The following is a 15874-nucleotide window of genomic DNA, read 5'->3' as shown; positions in this document are numbered from 1 at the left end:
GAGCCTTCATTCCATGAATCTTTATTGAACATCTGCCATGTGCCGGGCCCTATTCTTAGGATACTATGGGGAAACATAACAGACCCTAATAGAGCTTACACTCTAGGGTGATGGAGTTTTCCCCAAAAAAATCCAAGACAGATAAGGCAGGTGCCTGATGTATTGGTTGATGATAAGTGCCATGGAGAAAAATAAAATTTGGAGTGGAGATGTCTACCGTAACCTCACAAGCTGTGAGTCCTTACCTTGGCTAAGCATCGTTATGCTAAGCTCTTTATCAGCATGATTTCATTTAATCCTCACCAGAGCCCATTGAAGGAGCTTTTAATCCATCGTGAAGACTTCAGGTCCCAGGGGTCACACAGCTTCTGAGGTCCCGGATTACAAACCCAGGTCTAGTGATCCCAGAGCCAGATTCTCCCAACACCCAGTCAGAGGGCAGTAGGGGACAGCCTTCAAGGCCCAGGTGTGCTTTCTACCGAGCATATCTCTGTTACTTAGTTCATGTAAATAAATAGAAACGTCCTGCTCTGTTTCTTAAGACTTGGCCAAGGAAATACAATTTAATTTTCATTATTTCCTTTCAACGGAAAGGGAAACTGGCAGGTGGGGATTTTTTCGGAAGGCAGATTTGATAGAATAGAATGTTGACTTAATCATATATTAGAGAAGATGTGGTTGTAGTTCAACTGAAAATATGGTCCTTTCTCTGCTTGGTACATAGGCAGCTTTAAAAGAAAAGCTTCCTTTCAATTGTTTGTTACAGGAAGCCCGGTTACCAGCAAACTGTAAACCAAGGCACAGTTTGGGTGGGGGAAGGGAAAAAATATAAGGGGTTATTTCCATCAGAAAGAACGTCATCCTCTGTATATACTTTGTCAAGTATGGGAGGGAGATAAAACACTTAGGTCTGGAATGATCCATTATTTTTCAAAACACACACCATTTGTTTTCGAGGACTTATGTTTGACTATTCCAATTGCTGTCTACACTGGAAACATTCGTCCCTTGGACGCCAAGAACCATAAATTAGCTTGCGTCACTGTCTGAAATGTTGAGATTTTTCAGACTATTTAAACAGTTCAAAACTAATGTGAACTCCAACCAGACATAAACCTTTGATTTTTAAGGTATGTGGGAGAGGCCATTGCCACATTGTTATTTTGAATGATCGCTTCAAGGAGGTTGAAAGAGACCTCAGAAATTTTACTTCGTATAAACAGTTTGATGAAGAGTGGGTACAACTTGGAAATGAGAGAAAGGGGGCTGAGAGTCAAGGGAACTGTCCGCTCCACTTACATATTTCGTGTTGAAGGCAGAATACAGGATCCGCTCCTCAACACGAGGGATGCTTTCGAGGCTCTTTTCCAGTACCTGGTTACAGGTCACGTGTCCCTTAACTCTGAACATCACTGTGTTTTCTAAGTAAATCACATTCAGCTTCTCTTCTGCTGTCGGGGAGGGCAGTTTGTCCGCTAACCTTACAGGTTCTTTCGGCTGGTCTAATTGAATTGACGTAAGACAGAGGAACAGAAGAAACACAAATTTAATTACATATGTACATTGGGGCCCCACGAGAATATAAGGCCGCCGGGGCAGTCAGGCCAAAAAAAGCTTCTGTACCATCCTGAGCTGAGGAGGAGGAGGTTGGGAGGCTGGAAGTTCAAAGGGGAGGAAGACGGTTCCCAGGAAGATGGGAAAAGCAAATGTTTCATAAACAAATGTTCGCCCTGCCATGCAGACACAATGGGGCGCAGAGAGGAGCGGCCCAGCCCACCATGCCTGGCTCACACTCTCTGTAGTTCTCTCTGCTGATTGTTCTCTTCCTGGACAGGCCCCTATCTAAATTCTTTTAGGTCGTTCAGGGGAAGGTAAAAAGGTATTCCTGAGTCTTTTGGGCTTTGATTGTCTTCAGCTCAGTATAGGCACATTTTGGGGGTGCCTGTTCCGCTCCCCTTCACTACCTAGCAACATTTCCTGTTGGTTAGTTAGATAAAGAAAATCTGGGTCAAAATGAGATGTTTGAAACACAGGGACATGGTAACTGTTCCGCTGTGCTGACTCGCTTTTCTGCGGATGGTAGAGACACTTCCTGCATGGCCTCCCCTGACTCGAGTGTCACACGGAGACGTGATGGCCTGTGCTGAAGCACCCACGGTCTCATCAGTTTGTCGGCCAGTGAATCACACAGCAGATTCCACTTGGGTTGGTTTCTGTGAGTTACTTGCCTGGCTCCCTGCCCACGTCTGCTGGGGTTTGTTTCTCAGGCCACTCTCCGCCTGGTTTTGGACAGTGTCCTGCAGCACCCTGCCCCCGGCCATGTCCTCACCTTCTGTTCTTTCTTTGTGTTTCGCGCAGTGCCTTCTCCCAGTGCCTTGCTAGGAGACAATCCCACCCCTTTTGGAAATGCAAAGGAAGTGATCGCAATCAAGGACTACTGCCCAAGCAACTTCACCACCCTGAAGTTCTCCAAGGGTGACCATCTCTACGTCTTGGACACGTCGGGTGGGGAGTGGTGGTATGCACACAACACTACAGAGATGGGCTACATCCCGTCCTCCTATGTGCAGCCCTTAAACTACCGGAACTCCACCTTAAGTGACAGTGGGATGATTGACAATCTTCCCGACAGCCCAGACGAAGTAGCCAAGGAGTTAGATTTGCTCGGAGGATGGACGGATGACAAGAAGGGATCCGGCAAAACCTACAGTAACAACCCTTTCTGGAATGGGGTCCAAACAAACCCATTTCTGAATGGGAACGTGCCAGCGAAGCCCAGCGTGGATGAGCTGGTGCCCAGAAGTACTGTGGATTTGCTGCTCTTTGATACCGGCCCGTCTTCCTTCACGGAGTCCAGCCTGGCCACCACGAGCAGCACCGGTAACATCTTGGACGAGCTGCCGGCCCCAAATCCACTCCACGCCGAGCCGCCCGTCAAGCGGGACAACCCGTTCTTCAGAAGCAAACGTTCCTACAGTCTGTCGGAACTCTCTGTGCTCCAAGCCAAGTCCGACGCGCCCACGTCCTCGGGGTTCTTCACGGGCTTGAAGTCACCGGCCCCCGAGCAATTCCAGAGCCGGGAGGACTTCCGAGCTGCCTGGCTGAGCCACCGGAAGCTGGCCCGGTCTTGCCACGACTTGGACTTGCTGGGCCAAAGCCCCGGGTGGGGCCAGACCCAAGCCGTGGAGACGAACATTGTGTGCAAGCTGGATAGCTCCGGGGGCTCCGTGCGGCTGCCTGACACTAGCATCAGCATCCATGTGCCCGAGGGCCACGTGGCTCCAGGGGACACGCAGCAGATCGCCATGAAAGCGCTGCTGGACCCCCCCTTGGAACTCAACAGCGACAAGTGCAGCAGCATCAGCCCGGTGCTGGAGGTGAAGCTGAGCACCCTGGAGGTGAAAACCTTTATCATCTTGGAGATGAAAGTTTCAGCCGAGGTGAAAAATGACATTTTTAGCAAAAGCACAGTGGGCCTCCAGTGCCTGAGGAGCGACTTAAAGGAAGGGCCGTATGTCCCCATCCCACTCACCTACAGCTATGGGGACACGGTCCAGGTGCATCTGGACAACCTGGAGCCCTGTATGTACCTGGCCATTGTGGCCCACGGCCCGAACATTCTCTACCCTTCCACCGTATGGGACTTCATCAATAAAAAAGTCACAGTGGGTCTCTACGGCCCCAAACACATTCACCCATCCTTCAAGACTGTGGTGACCATTTTTGGGCACGATTGTGCCCCAAAGACTCTCCTGGTCAGCGAGGTCACCCGTCAGGCCCCCAGCCCTGCCCCCGTGGCCCTGCAGCTCTGGGGCAAGCACCAGTTCGTCTTGTCCCGGCCCCAGGACCTCCAAGTCTGCATGTTTTCCAATATGACCAATTATGAGGTCAAAGCCGGTGAGCAGGCCAAAGTCGTGAGGGGCTTTCAGGTGAAGCTGGGCAAGGTGAGCCGCCTCATCTTCCCCATCACCTGCCAGAACCCCAGCGAGCTCTCCGACTTCACCCTGAGGGTCCAGGTGAAAGACGACCAGGAGGCCATCCTGACCCAGTTCTGCGTCCAGACTCCCCAGCCACCCCCCAAAAGTGCCGTCAAGCCGTCCGGGCAGAGACGGTTTCTCAAGAAGAACGAGGTCGGGAAAATCATTCTGTCCCCGTTTGCTGCCACTACCAAGTACCCAACTTTTCAGGACCGCCCGGTATCCAGCCTCAAGTTCGGCAAGCTGCTCAAGACCGTGGTCCGGCAGAGCAAGAACCACTACCTGCTGGAGTACAAGAAGGGCGACGCCATCGCCCTGCTCAGCGAGGAGAAGATCCGGCTGAAGGGGCAGCTGTGGACCAAGGAGTGGTACATCGGCTACCACCAGGGGAAGGTGGGCCTGGTGCATGCCAAGAACGTGCTCGTGGTGGGCAAGGCCAGGCCCAGCCTGCTGTCCGGGCCCGAGCTGAGCACCACGCTGCTGCTGGAGCAAATCCTGCGGCCATGCAAATTCCTCACCTACATTTACGCCTCCGTCCGGACCCTGCTCATGGAGAACATCAGCAGCTGGCGCTCCTTCGCCGACGCCTTGGGCTACGGGAACCTCCCGCTCACCTTTTTCTGCCGAGCGGAGCTGGACAGTGAGCCTGAGCGGGTGGCGTCTGTCCTGGAGAAGCTGAAGGAGGATTGTAACAACACGGAGAACAAAGACCGCAAGTCCTTCCAGAAGGAGCTCATGATGGTAAGCTCCCGCGGGGTCGAAATCCAGCATTTTCCTAACCCACATGGGCACAGGTGTGGTTTAGTGAACCCGGACCAGTGTCTGGGCTCATCTTTGCTTCTGAAATACCTGGGCGGGTTTTAAGCATGCAGCTGGGGGCCTGTGAGGGTCATTCCAGTCTCTTTTCCCACTGAATTTGTGAGCCCCTCACAGGTGTCAGAATGGGTCTCCTCATTCCCAGTGGGATGGGGCATAAGGGGGCCCAGTGCTCCAACTGGCTCTGTTTTGATCTCTTGGGAGAAGAGTTATACTTTCATCAAATTCCCAACAGGATCTATGACTCAAAAATTTTACGAACCACTGCCCCAAAGTCTGTCTGTATTTTGATGTGCGTTTCGCTCTCTGTGTCGCACTGAAGGCGTCCAGCGTCTCTCTGTGTTACTCTTTCCTCTTCCTCCTCTTGTGTGTGTTCAGGTCGGGGGGGAGGACAGTCTGTTTTGCCAGCGCAACTGGGAACTAGAATCCTAAGAAGTAAAAGGGGGAAGTTGGTGTCACATTACGGATGCACCCTGGTCCACCGGCCCACTGGGAAGCAGGCGCTGGACCCTTTCAGAGCTCCAGAGGCCTGGCTCTGCCCCAGTCCCACAACCCACAGGCAACCCCACTCTTACAAGTTGGTTATACTCTGGTAGTGACCTTGGAGAAGCTTAAAAAGGTCCTCTTGGCATCTGTCATTGAGTCTGCTGGACATTCTCTATCGACGTCTTTTTAGGCTAGAAGCCGTCTCAGCTCCCTTCCCCGTCCTCCTGAGAAGGACACATCTCTAGTTTTTGTTCCTATGGGAAAACCTGTGGGACTTGGTCATATGCTTTTCTTCCGTGTTCCACCGGCTGCAGACAGCCCTTTTTGCCTCCTCACTTTTGTAACGTTTGGTGCCATTTCTGCCACGTCTACTCCCCTCAGGACCTGCCATTTGGTGTGAGTGCCTCTTGGAACGGGTCAGCCAGGTGTTGACCTACTTACTGCACACACGTTTCTCTGCCGCCCCCTGGATCCAGGGGACAGGTGGGTACTGTGCCCTGTGGCATGGCCACTGCTGCAGGTAGTGTGTGCAGCAGCCTGGGAGGGAGCTGGGCGTGAAGGAAGACCCCTTGGCAGTGGCCCACAGCAATCTAACGTGCCAGGCGCGTGGAGCGGAGTGAGAACCTGACGTTGCCCGGAGGAAGGAGCTGGAAACTTTCAGTGGTGGTGGGTAGAGAAGTGACCCTGGCGACAGGAGGTTTTTGTGGCATCCGTGATGGCAGCTGTAGTGGAGAGGACTCGGGGTTGCCATGGCTTGGGGTGAGCAGAGGCAGCAGGGAATCCCCTAGACACGGTGTGGGCCCCCCACAGTGAGGACTCCCTTCAGGGCGCAGCTCGCTGGCCCGCCTATAAAATCAGTTCCGGAAAGAAAGCTCCTGTCAGGCCTGAGCTCCATGGATGGACCTGGCACAGAGGGCGGGGAACGCGCTTCCCTCTCTCCAGCCTCAGGCTGGGATTCTCCATCAGTAGTGGAATCGTGCTTTCAATGGTGCATGAACAGTATCGATTGTGCCTTCGTTACAGCTAAAAAACGCTTGCTCAGAATGGGCGCAGGCGAAAATGAACCCACCTGAGCAGCGCCTTCCCAGCTATGGAAAAATGTCTGAGGGGGTGGCTTTTACTTCCGTTTCCTCATTTCTTTTCAGAAGATTTACATGATCGCTCTCTTTTTCCAACTTGGGAGTCTTTCTCTGAGAGCAGATTCTTTGGGTGGCCTCCCTGGGTTAGTGTGTGTGTGTCCGGCCTCCCCTGCCTGCCCCACACCCCCTGTGGCTCCCAGACTCCCAGAGAGGAGGAAATGAAACTTGATCTTGGCAGGAGCATGGCCTCAGGCAAGGTTAGACTTGTGGTGCTGAAGTGAAACCGGTTTTGCAAGGTTACTATCTCCTCCTCATCTCTTTGCAGCAGATTTGAATGGTTGGCCAAACTTCTAGAAACCACAGACTGACGTATCCCAGCGTGCCTGAGGAGTCCCTGGAAACCAGGTGTTTTATTTCCAGGGACTTAGAAATCATGGAGCAGTCAAGTTTGCTACAACCTCAACCATGGATCTAACCTGCCCCCCTCCACCCTGTCACAACCAGACCCCCTCTTCCCTAAACGCTGGTCGTGAAGCTAGTCTTCTGTTTAATAATGATTCCTTGGTTTGGAAACCGTGATTAAATGAATTAGACGGGGTGAAGGTGTTGGACCGCAAATGTGCAGGGAGGTGGGAAGGAAAGGAATCAAATAAGAGTTGCCCGTCTGTCCACTGCCATCAGAATGGGGTCCGGGCCCCTTCCTGTGCACCCCGGCTGTGAGGCCTGTTCCTCTGCCTCCCGTCTTGTGGACCATACGTGCTCCCTGCACACCAGCCACCCCGGCCTTTTCGCTGCCCCCCGCCTCAGGCCTCTGCACGTGCTATTCCCTCTGTCTGGAATTCTCTTCCCCACCTCTGATTTCACGTGGCTGGCTTTTCATCTCCTTCAGGTAGGTACCGGCTCAAGCCTCACCTTTTCAGACCTTTCCCGCAACGCTCGACAAAGCTGCCCTGTGCCTCTGGCTGCCTGCACCTCATCATTCGTCTTACTGTCGTCTCGCGGCGCTTTCTGAAATCCGAAGTGGCCTTGTGTACTCGGATTCATGTGTCTTATTGTTACCCCAATTGAATACAAAATCCACGAGAGAAAGGACCCTGGCATTTGGTGAATGAATGAATGGATGGTGCAGGCTGAGAATCTGACCTGGACGCAGCCTGCTGTGGTCAGATCATGCTTCTGTTCTTTGGTTCCATTCCCTCTCTCTGTTGTTTCAGTGCATATTTTCCGTATCAGAGCTTGTCCGCGAGGCCTCCTGTGTGACACGTGGGCCTCCTGGGGTGCTCTGCACATTCTCACTCAAGTGGTTTGTGACCTCTGCCGGAGGATGACCCTTCTGTCCCCGGTCCGCCGAGCTCTCCAGTGGAAGCCATGCCTGTCAGTGACAGACGTTGGCCATCCAATGCCAAGGATGCCCCAGACCATTGAAAGTGGGGGGAGGGGTGGTGCTGGGCTGACTCCAAGGACAGTAGCAGGGGGGGTGGAGCCCTGGGGGTGAGAGGGCATTGAATGGACCCCTGGGGAGACACTGGAGTGGGCACCACACGTCTGATGAGCTTTTGAAGTCAGAGTCTGTTGTCAAAGGCGGGACAGGGACCGCTGAGCAGTAGGTGTGTGGCCGCTGCGTCTAACAGCCAGGAAGGGCTGGCGCAGGCGGCAGGAGTGGGCATTGGCTCAGCGCTCACTGGGCATCTCTGGTGCCGGCGCGGTGCTGAGGGGTGCTGCTGGCACTGGGGTTTATGAAGGGTCAGCGAGCGCCAGGCCGACTTGTAATGGGCCCCGAAGAAAAGGACCTCCTTGGGGTGGGGGGACCAGGGAAAGGCACAGGGGGGGTGACGCCGGAGGGCCGTGCAGGTACCCACTCCATGGGGAGGGGCTGTCAGCTCAGAGCACCGCGTGGGCAAGGGCAGGGGTGCAGAGGAGCGCGGCGGGGCACGAATAACGGTTCGTGGGGCGATGGGGTGGTGGCCAGGAGCCGCGTAGGCCAGTGGTGCTGCTCCTCATCCAGAGGCACTGAGGGGTTCAGTGTCTTGGGGGAAGTGAACGGGGTCCCAGTGGGTCCCGCGTCCCTGCTTCTGTGAGTCCAGGTGTGTCCCAGGGTCAGAGCCACTCAGGTGGCAGTCAGCGAGTGCTCAGCCCTGCGTGTCATCCCTTCAGAGGACCACGACGCCCGAGGGTAGGGACCTAATTTTCATAGTCATCCTGGATTTACTCTTGTTAAGACAACTAGTGGGCAGTTCATTTTTAGCAGAGGTGACAGGTGACAGGTGACAGATGCGGGCCAAGTTAAAGGGCTGCCAGATTGGGGACACCCTCACAAGCTTGTGCATAGATTCCTTGGCCATTTACCTCCCCCATCTGATTTCAAACCTGGCAGCCCGTAGTGAGAGAGGCTCGCTCTGCAGCCAGCCCTTCCCTTCTTCACTCCTCACCCGGCAGGTAGGGTTTGGATGGCTGGTTGGCCCGGGGTCTGCGGTCCGACCTGCATCGCGGACCTGCCCTACGGTGCTTATGACAGGCTGTTTGTTTTCATGCCCTTTGTTCTCATCGGTGACCTTCGGGGCTTCAGGGGTCTTTGGGTTTGCACAGCTGGCTTGGCTCCGCCTGGGTTTCATTTTTTTCCAGAATGAAAATAGTCCTCATTGATTTTTCTATTTGTAAAGACAGCTCATGCTTCTTTGGCGTTGATATTTTGCAGTGCTGAAGAGCAAAAGCAAAAGCAGAGGTCTTCCCAGAGGTGACCCAGAGGCGTGTGCTGTGGTGATTGCTCAGCCCCCTGGGCTGTGGCCACACGTGCCGTCCCACATTCTGCCTCTCCTAGTCGAGCGTGTATATGGGTAGCTTTCTGTGCCCGCCATGGAGGCCGGGGACACTCGGTGTGCGCAGGTGCTGTTGGTCCTCGGTCTGGGAGGGGCATACGGCTTCCGTCTGCCCTTTCCAGATGCCCTCGCCCGTGTGTGCCTGCATGCTCATCCACGTTTGTTCCATGACGATATTCTGGAAGCTGCAGGCCCACTGCAGGGAGTTGAGAAGACGTGTTGGCTCCATGGCAGCAAGTGTCACTTTGGGGCGAGCAAGGCCTGAGAACGACAGAAAAGTATTTTGAAAGCCCTACAGGTGTCAAGTGCTACGGCTGAAGCACGTGGACTGAATGATGCATGTATGTGAGTACGTACACCCTTCCTGCTCCATGAAAGTGGCACCTGGGCTGCCCTGGACGGGGTCCACGCTCACGTTTCCAGCGGTGGACAGGTGGACAGAGAGAACAGTTCGCATTTCTCAGAACCTGTGTGTCCTGCGCCCACAGCCCCTGGGGAGAGAGCGGTTTGGACCGTTTCTTCCAGGAATGACCTGAGCCGGAAGCAGGTGACTGGCGTGTCGTATAAGAAAGCGAGGCCGCCTCTGAGGCAGGCAGCTGAGCACACACGCGTTTGCCTTTTGTGTCCTGTGGTCAACCCGCACGCCCTCTCAGGACAGCAAGCGTGGCTGGAGGGAAGCCTGCCTGCCTCGTGGGTCTGGGCTTCAACCACTCCACACCAAAAGAATCTAAATCAGAAATTTCACCAATTTATCACATATCCCTCCCCCATGCACATAAACACATATGTAGGCACTCTTTATATCTCTTGAAATTCAAAGCTAATAAACCCTGAAGTTTTTTAAACAACCTCACTTGAATATATCAAAATTCAAATGGAAACATCATGTGTTAAAATATCAGAAGTTGCAATGAAACGTAAGCCAGGCCAGTGCTTCAGTTCTTGATGTCACGTGGTGCCTACAGAGCTGGAAAGGCCATTGGACTGAGGACTAAGAGGTCTGGATCTCCCTCCACCTCTGTCACCTCGATCTGGGAGGGCCCTGGGCAGCCACGTGGAGTCTACAGGTGTCTGTAACACAGACAGCGTGCGGCCCACACAGTGGTAAGAGCTGGGGCCGGCCAGGCTGCCTGGAGGATCTGCCTCTGATTCTCAGCGGGTGTGGGAGCCCCTCACGTCCCCTTCTCAGCTTAACCTGCAAAATGAGGTGAGTTAGGCACCTGCCTCCTGTTGGCTTCTGAGCTGTGGGTGAGCCCAGTGTCCCGCTCACTGGAAATACTCAGTAATAGTAGCTTATTAAACAAACAAACCCGGAAAAGGACCATGTGGTCCCGCAGCTCCCTTCTGGCCTGCCCCATGTATTGCTAGTTGCCAACCGGTGTGATCCAGGGCGGCATCAGAGTAATCTGTCACCGTCACTCGTGTTTTAAATTGCAGGCATTGAGGGGCCGGGGTCTCAGAGGTTTTTGAGTCACCCAGCCCAGCTAATGCTCTTACCAGAGAAGTCATTGCTCTTTCGTGTTGTTAGGCTCCCCCAAGTAAACATAAAATATAGATTAGGAAGCCCAGTCTAAAATAGCTGCTCTCTTGTAAAGGAAGCAGTCCGGCACATTGTAACACTGACTCGGGCCTGCAGCCTCTTCCCAGAACCAGCAGCAGAGAACTTGCGGGAGCTGTGTGTTTGGCTCAGTGGGGGAAGGGCTGTTGGCTTGTTGCTTGTAACACCGTATCCGTGGAGTCCTGAAGTGACTGACATGAGGTGCTGGGGCAGAGGGTTGAGGGACGGAGAGAACGCCAGGCCTGGTGACAGCTTCTGTTCCTGCATCTCCTTGGTCTCATCCTTACCTATCCGAAGTCCCAAGAGACTGTCAGAGACCATCTCCAGGGGTGCCTCGGAGGCTCGCTGCCCAGGAAGCCAAGTCTTTTCCCATCGTTGGGGTGTGCTGGGTGTTAGAGGCTCCGTGGACGAGAGTGGGGGTGAGTACAGGGGGGGAGTGTCCATGGTACAGGACAGTGACTTCCAGCACGTGCTCTCCTGCCCTCCTGGGGTCCTGTCGGTGACAACATCCTGGCCACCTCAAAGCCGCACGCTAACCGTGCTGGCCTCTTCCGTAATTAGGGTCACACCAGACCCACTTATGTGACACCCAGCAGCTTCAGGTAACTGGGGTGACAACCTGTATGCGTCTCACGTGTGTAGACCAGTGGACCTGCTGGTTTGTGCAGCTGCTTTGGTTGCGTTTCTTTATGCCGGAAATGATGAGGCTGCAGAGAATACATAAGACGGTTGAGCCTTGTGTTGTGGAAGCGTGCCCTTTTCTAGAAAGGAATCAAGTCCCAGGACGGCCGCGTGCTTGTCAGGGCCAAGCAGGGACTTGAGCAGGGCTGTCCCGGTCCCTCCTTCCCGGGGTGATTGACAGTCCTCCCCCCCCCAGTCCCTCCATAGTTAATGATCCCTGTCCTAAAGAGGCCACTAGAAAGTTCCTGCAACTGTGACGAAGAGCAATGCTATTAATTCTGGAAAATGCGCCTTGGTGGTGTGCCCTGTTTCAGCCTTCGACCTCTTCTGCTTTCTTTATTCTCCCCTCCATGGGGGCCTTCACTGTGTCCCCCAAACCTGAGCCCCTGGTCTCAGTCAGAGCTGCAGACGCTGATGTGAGTCCGGCACCCCGCAGCTCTGTGCCCATGGAGCGCTCCCTCTGGCCGAGTCAGCGGTCACACTCGGCAGGTCCAGCTCACCTCCCTGGAGCCCAGGCCAGGCCGTGTCTCTTAGCCAAGAGCATCATTGGCTCCCAGTTGCCCCATTGGGAGTGGGAGCAGGATGAACACCTGTCTTCCACACTCACCCTGTGTTTTTGTGTCCTGGGGCTGCCGTAGCAAAGCAGCACAAACAGGGAGGCTCAAAGCAACAGAAGTGTATCCTGCCACGGTTCTGGAGGTGCCGGCAGCGTCGGTTCCTTTCTGGAGGCTGTGGGTGAGGGGGCCCCATCCGTGCCTCTGTCCCGGCCCCTGGCTGCTCCAGTGTTGTGGCCGCCTCACCCCATCTCTGCCTCTGCCCTTACCTGCACTTCTTCCCTCTGTCTCTGTGTCTGTTTCTCTCCCTGTAAGCACACCAGTCATTGGATGAGGGATCCATTCCAATCCAGAACAACCTAATTTTAACTAATTACATCTGTGAAGACCCTACTTCCAAATAGGGTCACATCCTGAGGTTCCAGGTGGACACGGGTTTTGAAGGAGGACACTGGTAAACCCTGTCCACCCTGCAAATCATGGCTTATCCTGCATTCCGGAGTCGCAGTGGAGCTGGGGCCCGGGGGCGTTTCCTGGGCCTCCCAGCGCTTGCCTCTGCCCGGGAAGGGAACTCCGCGGGCAGCCAGGGCCGCCCTCGCTGCTGCCTCTCACCCTGCTCCTTCCTCCACAGGCCTTACTGAAGTTGGACTGCCAGGGCCTGGTGGTCAGACTCATCCAGGACTTCGTGCTCCTGACCACGGCCGTCGAGGTGGCGCAGCGCTGGAGGGAGCTGGCCGAGAAGCTGGCCAAGGTGTCCAAGCAGCAGATGGACGCGTACGAGTCTCCCCACCGGGACAGGAACGGTGTCGTGGACAGCGAGGTGAGCAGGGGCTGTGTCCCTTGGCCTGGGAGATGCAGTCGCAGCAGTGTCTACTTTAGAGCGTTTTTACGAGGACAGAATGAGCTGAGTGGGAGCGCGTGTGCCCAGCACACAGCGGGCTCTCAGTGAGCGGAGCCTGGTCTCACCCTTCTTGGGGTCGACAGTTATGAGTCCCACTCTGACTCTGCCAGGAAATGGGAAGTTGGAATCGCATGGGCAGAACTGCCCATCCCAGGCTAAGCCCCGTCTTCATTCCGATTGAATAACGCACGAGCGGAGCCCTTTGAGATCAGCTGTGCTCTGGGTCTCTACCCAGGACCCTGCTGGATGGATACCTGGGGTGTACGGGCCAGGGCTGGCTGGGTTCTTACTCAGAGACTCCTTCTTCTCTCACTTGTGTGTGGAGGTCGCTTTACGCTTCCAGAGACCTAGGAAGCAGGAAGTCCCAAGCATAAGGGTGTCCTTTATTAACATGGTGAATTTCTAAATAAATGCCACAGATCAAAAGTGCCGCAGGGATTGTCAGGAGAGAAGTCTTCTGTTTGTTCGGACGCCATGTGCTACATACCTGCTAGTATCGCGCACATCGCATGGTCCCAGGAATGTGCTGGCCCGGGACAGACGGTTCCTCCTGTTTCTTTGCATTTGTTTTACTCTTTTTTAAAAGAGTAGCATAAAGAAGGAGCCGAGGAACCGGGGCACGTAATGGGATTGAGTCTCTTACTGCCCGCTAATCTTTTTCCTCTCCCCTTCCCTTTGTTTTGGACGACTCCACCATCCAGGCCATGTGGAAACCCGCGTATGACTTCTTACTAACCTGGAGCCACCAGGTCGGGGACAGCTACCGGGATGTCATCCAGGAGCTGCACACAGGCCTGGACAGAATGAAGAACCCCATCACCAAGCGCTGGAAACACCTCACGGGTACCCTGATCCTGGTGAACTCCCTGGACATTCTGAGAGCGGCCGCCTTCAGTCCTGCAGACCAGGACGACTTTGTGATTTGAACAGGTCCCCCCACCTGCTGCTGCTCTGGGGGCGCATCCTCTGACGGTCCTGGATGCCTGTGCAGTCACGTGGACTGGGGAGGGAGGAAGGCCAGCTACTCAGACACATCCCGGGTCGCTCGGGCCGGAGCGGCACCCCAGGGCTAACCACATGCCATGCTCCACCCGCCGCTACCACGGCGGGGAGGCCTGAGGGGAATTTCTACTGCAGGTCGTTGCCAATCAGATAGCTTTCTATTTGTTAAGTATACGTTTAAATTTAAAGTCACTTTTTTTAAAGTATGGTGGGCACGGGACAAATGCGAAAGGCGGTATCTAACTTTTTTAATGGACCGTAAAGATTAAAAACAAAAACAACTTTAGGGGAAGATGCTGTTGAAGTTTTTATGTTCTATAAAGACCTTTTTAAATTATGTGACAGATGTATATATGTATTTAAAAGTCACTGGGGGCATTTCTTATTCCCAGGCACGCTTGGCATTTCAACACCTAGCACTGGAAGGAAGATGCTCGTTGGAGTGTTGGACCTTTTCCACTCCATACTCGTAAAAGAGGAAATCAGATAGGAACCATGGTTTTTCAGTCAGTACAGCTCAAGTGCATTCTCCCGAAGAACGTCCTGGGTCCTGCTGTCCCCTCTTGTTATTGTTTTCCGTCCCTTTGCCTCATGGTGCAGTAAATGACCAGCCACGGCACACGTGGACCTTTTTGTGGGCAACACTAAGTCCCCCACAAGTAATTGGTGCCCTTGAGATGAGGACGCAGCTGGGAAGTTCCTCATGGCCCCTCCTGTATGCAGTTAGTCATTCAAAAGAAACGGTGCCAGCTGTGAGTGAGGTGGTCCCTGTGGGCTAAGATGCCATCATCAAGTTTCTCCCTGGGGCCAGGGAAGCACTTCCTGCAGAGCTCCGCCCTCCCGGTGGCTATGAAGGAAACTTCACCACAAAGGACACCCTGTGCTGATGTGCAAGGGTGCCTGCTGCCACTTGCCAAACCCCACTTCATTTCATCTAAACTTCAACCCCTCTGCCTTCCTGCTGTGTCCCATGTCTCCTTGGAAATGGATGGTATCAGGAAGCCATTTTTATTTATAATATAGATTATCTGAGCAGGAGGAATGTTCTGAAAATGAAAATATCTCCCACGTAAAATCTAGGACTTGGCAAAGTGTTGTATTGGTGACCTTTCTGGTTGTACATCAACTTGCCTTGTTGAGTTCTATGCTTGCACTGTAGCTGTGGCATCTTACAAGGAATAAGGAGCAGAACTGAAGAAGTATCTGGCGGATCCACAGAGCTGGTCCCCAAGAGTGTGCCAGGACACGCCCTGTGCTCGTATGACGTGATGTTGGGCCACTTGGGGCCCCAAATCTCATTCTCCTCGTCTTCTGCTTTCTCAGAACATGTTAACTACTTAGTCTAATCAATGCATAACCGCTTGTTGGGCTGAGACATTCTTTTATCTCTATTGATTCATTTACTGAAGATCAACTGGCTAGAAAAAAACAATACACACACACACACACACACACACACACACACAAAAACCACTATGTATATTATGCTGCAAGAACCAAGATACACAATTCCCCAGTCATCACGAAACAACCTTAAATCCTGCTTTTCGACTGTCCGCCTTTGTTCCAGAGATCATCTCTCACCTTTTCCCCAAAGAAGAAACAAAACCAGTTGCACCTTAAACCATGGATATTTTTCCTCAGGGGCTTAAAATAGTTTCCTATGCAACATGTCTTGTAGCACAAATTAAATCCTACAAAAGTTGCAGTAAATTTTATTTGGATATTTTGACCTATTAAGTGTGTGTGTGTTTTTTCCATACGCAACCAAACTTGAAATACGACCTAGTGTGAATGTCTGTGCATAGGACAATGGCTCCTCCCCTAACAGTCACCCCGGGATGACAGTGTGACGGCTGGGTTAGCTAATAATTTAATTACTCGTGGAACAAGGGTCTCCGTCTTCGCTGACCAGGGGGTATCAGTGTGGCCCAGAGCACCCAAAGCGTTCAATGGATGACTTGCCTTTTTCTTGGCCCAGTGTCCCTGGCACTCCCAATCCCA

The 15874-nt window shown here is 53.5% G+C and overlaps 1 protein-coding gene across 7 annotated transcripts in view; it reads left to right on the top strand.

Moving 5' to 3' along the window:
* Positions 1 to 15592, top strand: part of SH3BP4 (SH3 domain binding protein 4) — an 85379-nt gene extending 69787 nt beyond the window's left edge. For all 7 annotated transcript variants that reach the window (XM_033112459.1, XM_033112453.1, XM_033112458.1 and 4 more), the window contains 3 exons: positions 2359 to 4718; positions 12599 to 12787; positions 13570 to 15592. In XM_033112459.1, the coding sequence (XP_032968350.1) occupies positions 2359 to 4718; positions 12599 to 12787; positions 13570 to 13794 (2774 nt within the window). In that variant the 3' untranslated portion in view covers positions 13795 to 15592. The remainder of the gene's footprint in view (positions 1 to 2358; positions 4719 to 12598; positions 12788 to 13569) is intronic.
* The last annotated feature ends 282 nt before the right edge of the window (positions 15593 to 15874 follow it).

The sequence above is a fragment of the Rhinolophus ferrumequinum genome, chromosome 8, assembly GCF_004115265.2.
Source record: "Rhinolophus ferrumequinum isolate MPI-CBG mRhiFer1 chromosome 8, mRhiFer1_v1.p, whole genome shotgun sequence".
Taxonomy (NCBI): domain Eukaryota; kingdom Metazoa; phylum Chordata; class Mammalia; order Chiroptera; family Rhinolophidae; genus Rhinolophus; species Rhinolophus ferrumequinum.
The sequence above is the reverse complement of the archived record's forward strand: the minus strand, read 5'-3'. Positions and strand labels throughout refer to the sequence as shown.